The sequence below is a fragment of the Penaeus japonicus genome, unplaced genomic scaffold, assembly GCF_977035675.1.
Source record: "Penaeus japonicus unplaced genomic scaffold, GWHDUDI00000001_assembly GWHDUDI00000019, whole genome shotgun sequence".
NCBI lineage: Eukaryota > Metazoa > Arthropoda > Malacostraca > Decapoda > Penaeidae > Penaeus > Penaeus japonicus.
The window spans coordinates 3,450,196-3,455,195 of NW_028234421.1; the positions used below are offsets into that span (position 1 = coordinate 3,450,196).

At 34.8% G+C, this 5,000-nt stretch overlaps 2 protein-coding genes across 2 annotated transcripts in view; one reads left to right on the top strand and one right to left on the bottom strand.

The window, feature by feature from the left end:
• Spase25 (Signal peptidase complex subunit Spase25) overlaps positions 1 to 3,857 on the top strand; it is a 5,656-nt gene extending 1,799 nt beyond the window's left edge. The window contains exons 2-5 of the mRNA XM_043003087.2: positions 666 to 746; positions 2,028 to 2,161; positions 2,459 to 2,620; positions 3,189 to 3,857. Of these exons, the coding sequence (XP_042859021.1) occupies positions 666 to 746; positions 2,028 to 2,161; positions 2,459 to 2,620; positions 3,189 to 3,369 (558 nt within the window). The 3' untranslated portion in view covers positions 3,370 to 3,857. The remainder of the gene's footprint in view (positions 1 to 665; positions 747 to 2,027; positions 2,162 to 2,458; positions 2,621 to 3,188) is intronic.
• Positions 3,858 to 4,789: 932 nt separating this feature from the next.
• LOC122244206 (propionyl-CoA carboxylase alpha chain, mitochondrial) overlaps positions 4,790 to 5,000 on the bottom strand; it is a 17,265-nt gene continuing 17,054 nt past the window's right edge. Inside the window, exon 16 of the mRNA XM_086547204.1 lies at positions 4,790 to 5,000. This exon is cut by the window's right edge and continues 988 nt beyond it. The gene's annotated coding sequence lies outside the window, so the exon portion shown is untranslated.

Sequence of the window (5,000 nt, forward strand, 5' to 3'; positions counted from 1 at the left end):
TGCAAGTAAGGACACCGTTATAATCAGATATCAAAAAGAGTACCCACAGCAACTCTGAAGCAGCACTCCGGCACAGGCCAACAAGCGTCAGGTGGATGAATTCTGGCAAGATGGAGCTTGTAGACCTTCTTGGTGATTTATTGTCAAATATAGAATCAATTCTAGCTCTTTCTGGCCAGAATATATTTGGTGGAAGTTTGTTGGGTTGTGCCAGTGTAAGTAGCATCAGTTTGATACCTAAATGGAAAATTGTTGCTGGATCTTCAAGGAAAATTAATGAAAATGTCTTTTTCATGTATTTAGAGAAAGTATATGACATAACTTACTTTCTTTTGCTTCCTTTCCTTCCTCTCTTATCCCATTCTGGATGGGTGTTAGCATTGTATCAACATTAAAGTCTTGGTCTAGACTGTGGTTGTCAGTGGGTGGTCAATGTTTTAGGTTTAAACTAAGTTTACCAAGGCACACTTCTAGAAAGGGAGAGTCGAGTTCCGTGCATCTGCGTTCAGATTTACAGCTTCCCAAAAATAGCCACTGGTGTGCTTAGCAACCTCAGAAAGCAGATGCAACACTTGAATTCTTTTTCCTTTTTTCTCAGAATTTAAACAGTATATTTACCTTACATGTTCCAGCTTTAATATCCTAATAGAACCATTTATTTTCAGACAATGGAAGAAAATCCACCAAAAGTCAACAAGTGGGATGGGAATGCCCTGAAAAATGCTCTGGATGATGCTGTCAAAGATGTAAGTTATTACACAAGCTTAGAAGACTCAACAAATGATGTATATTTATATTGTTATATACTTTTGTAGATATAATTTACTCTGATTAAGTTGTAGGGGAGATCAAGGACATAAAGTCTAGTACATTTGCTGTGGGATCCAAATTCCAGTATATATTTGAGTAAAATGTGGTATTCTTTCTCCTCAATTCAGCTTTAGATGCTTTATTCAAATGCATGTTCAGTCTTTGTCAACTCATGACTAAACAAAGCATTACAATAAAAACAGGCATGACTTTTCTGAAAACTAATACTTCAAGCATTTTCTTATTATTTTTGAACTGTCTGTAAAGTTGACAGAAAGGTTATTACCATATTAGTGAAATTGCATTTGCCACTTACAGTGCAAGCAGCCTAGGCATCCTGATGTATTTTTATTAGATGTAAAAAAAAAGTGAAGTAACACCACCATGTCTCAATATTTGGGATAAATTATTTAAAACACAAGAGGATTATCTTTAACACATAAACGATCAAAGAGCATTACTGGAACTCCCACATAGCATTATTATATTTCTTGCAAGGGAAAACTCAGTGTTTTGGCAGAGGTGGAGTGAGAAGTTGGTTCCTTGCATCAAATACTTTGTATTGCAACACCAAAGTTCTTGGGACATGCAAGGTATATACATGGAGATGCATCAACGCCACATGAGCCACCTGTGGTCACAGAATTCTATGGTTATTCATTAACCCATTGGCCACAGATTTAATAAAATATGTATACAGTCATGTGGCGGGTTTATGTTGTATGGCACGGTGCCATCCCCGTTTACAACCAATGTTGCCTTGACAGCAAATCATGATATCAGCTATCAGTGGGTTAAGAATTATTACTTTAGTTTCAGAATAATTTTTGTATCTAGTTGAATATCAAAAGATACTGCATTTTGTTTATGAAGTTATAAATTAAAGAAGTTTCTTGGGGCATATAAAAATTTCCATTGGGTTATGAGTAAAAGGCTCTCAATGTCAGAATTCTTTGTTTAAATATAGTAATTACAATTTCATTTAATGAGTCTTTTATCTGTTTTTACCTTTTTTATGGATGAATTACGGAACTTAAACAAAAATAGAAATGAATCACGAAGGTACCACTGGCGATACAAGTGTCAGTTAAATAGGTCTGAATGTTGCTGATATAGAAATCAGTCACGACAAGCCCTGGTGGTCTCCCCTACTCTCAAGTATAATTAAGTATCTTAATTATTATCATTCATACATTTATCTTCCCCTTTTGAACCAGGTGTTGCTGTCACGATTCAACTACGTGGAGAGCCACAGACTACTAGATGGACGCTTGTTAATTTCCTCCATAGCTGTTGGCTTCTCGCTGTTTGCTCTTCTCTGGGACTGGCTATATCCTTTCCCACAGTCTAGGTAAGCCAAGGAATTATGTCTTGTCATCATCCAAAGTTGGGTCAAAGTTGTAAATGTAAAATGACCAAAGCAATCATAGGCATGAGTTGAAGTGTAATATTAGCATTTTCATGAAGTACAAATTGTTAGCTGAATAATTTGTCTTAAGTATGATAACCATTGACATCTGTGATGTAACTAGGAGAACAATGAGAAGTAAATTGAAGAGATACTTCTGCTTTTCTCTCGTCTTTTTTATATAAACTAAACAAGATCATCTTTTAATATTTGCTGTTTCTTTTCTCATTGGCTATATAGAATGGTAATGTGTATCTGCGTGGTGGCCTACTTCATCATGATGGGAGTGCTTACCTGGTACACAACTTACTTGGAAAGAGGAATCTTCTGCACTGCTCTCAACAAAGACGTCGCCGGAATTGACCCCGACGACGTGTGGAATGCTTCGTCTTCATTGAAGAGGTGTGTGGGATTTGTACCGAGATACATTTCTTCTCTTTATCTATGAAAATGACAGCACAAAAGTCTAACCAGGTTTATGTATTCCTTGTATGAATATTGTTCTTGGGAGACATCATTGTAAAAATCAACGTATGACAAATTTTCATTTAATGTATCCTGAAAAGATAAAGGTAATGCAAACATAATTTAACAATAGATCCTGTAATAAAGGATCTTTGTTAAATTATGTTTGTTCATGTGATACAGCAAATAAAGTCACTCAGTATAATTTTAATAAATAACTCTCCCAGTATTTACATGACTTTTTTTTTTTTTTTAAGTAGTTAACAAAAAACATGGTATTAACCCTCTCTGGACGGGTGGTACAGTACTGTACCGCTCATTCAAAAGCCCAGTGGCCGGGCGGCACAGTATTGTGCCAGCCATTCAATTGATTTAGGCCTAATAATTCGAACGCCCCGGCATTGGGGCATTCAAGGCTGGAATGATCCCGTCGTGAGTGGGTTAACAAGTTATTATCTTCAACAAGACCAAACAAATCAGTTGGCTTTTCTCTTTTCGCACACAGGTTCGACAACAAGTATCACCTGTGCCTTTCGCAAAAGACGGGGAAGACCGGCAGGGCCAAGGAAGCGCGCACCGTACTCACAGTCGAGAACTTCTTTGACGAGACCGGGAGGCTTCTCTACGGCTCGGTGGTAAAGGAAGTGCTCCGCCTGCACTCTGACGTCGAGCACAAGAAGAACTAGAGTAAAAGGTGTCGAGTGAAGGAACCAACTACCGAGCTGCTTGATGACCAAATGTGAATGTGCGTGTTCGGAAAGAGGAGGCTTCGGTCACAGCTGTGAGAGAAAAGGATCGTCATTTCTCCTCTCTTTCACATTCTCAATTTCTAGGCTTTTGGTTTTAAATGTTATGTTTTGTTAACATACCATTTACATATTTAGGTGGATATTAATAATCTGTGACTCACATTAGACATTATATAAGGAGATGTAATGAGTGAATGTTATTTTTTTTATTATATTTATTTTCCATCTCTTCCTCGGATGAAGTATTATTGTAATAGACAGCGAATGTGCTTAAGTTCTTCCCAGATCTGTAAAGCAGAATGCTTGTTGTATTAATGCAAGATATCATGTAAGACTGTCACCCATTATTTTGTTACAGATTAGTAGAATGATTTTTTGCAGGATTTGGTAAATAAAAAGTTGAATAAGTGTTACTTTATTATACTTTTCTAGATTTTTTTTTACCCTTAGTACTTTTTGTGGGTTTCTATGAATCTTTTTTTGTTTTTCAATTAGACAGTGATTTGTTAAAATCTATCTCTTCAATTTTGAAAAAGGTGGAATGATTACTTAAATAATGAGAAAAATTGTTCCGAGTTAACATTTGGCTCTCTTTCATAACTAAATAATTGAAAAATAAAATAATTTGCTGGTCACAATTTGAACTAAAACTACTGTTTGTATAACCTATATTTCTCCATTTGAAACTATTCTCTAGTGTTTCTGCTCAGTTTTATCACTCAGATGATATACTCTCTATATCAAGAACTAGCCAAAATTATAACTTTTTTTTTAATGTTGAGAAGAATGTGCAACTGAGTTTGATAAACATGTACATGGTAAAAAAAAATTGTAAGTGATTTATGGTAATTTATGCGAGTTTGAATTGATGCATTAGATCAAAGCACAAGTTAGACAAAGCCTTAGGTGCTACATACTTTTTCTCGTGAGATCAAAGTATATTTTCACGGCTGCTGGGACAAACATTTTAATAATAATACCCTGAATACTTGGGTTAATATGGAAGCAATGAAATCAGTTTTGTACATTCTAATTGAATACAGAGTCCTGTTTGAAGAGAACATGTTACATAGATACTTATCTCTAGTTTTGAGATGTGTCTAGGCTTCAGTCACCCAAATATAAGCTTTGAAAAGGAAGTAGTAAGTACAAACAAACAAAAATAATGTGCATTTTATCTTCCTTCCAAAATAACTCCTCACTAAATTAATTACTTGAATTTATATTGTCATTCCTATAACAATGAATTAGAAGTCACTTTTTTGCAAGCCATTCAAAACTAAAATTATGAAAGAGCTTATTTCATTTGTAGAGTAAGCTATAATTAAGTAAGTCACTGGGAATGAAATGATACGAGTTTTAAATAAGCTAACAAAACTTTTATTACACTACAAAAATATAATCAGGAAATGAAAATGTACACAACATCATGAGAATTTTAAATCAAATCTTTCCTAAACTAAACATCACTGCTTCATATTGGAAGAGTAATCTATTCTAAGTCTTTGTTTTTTTTACAATAGATTTACAGAAAAATAGTTTTATTCTTTGACAAAATTGTCATCAAA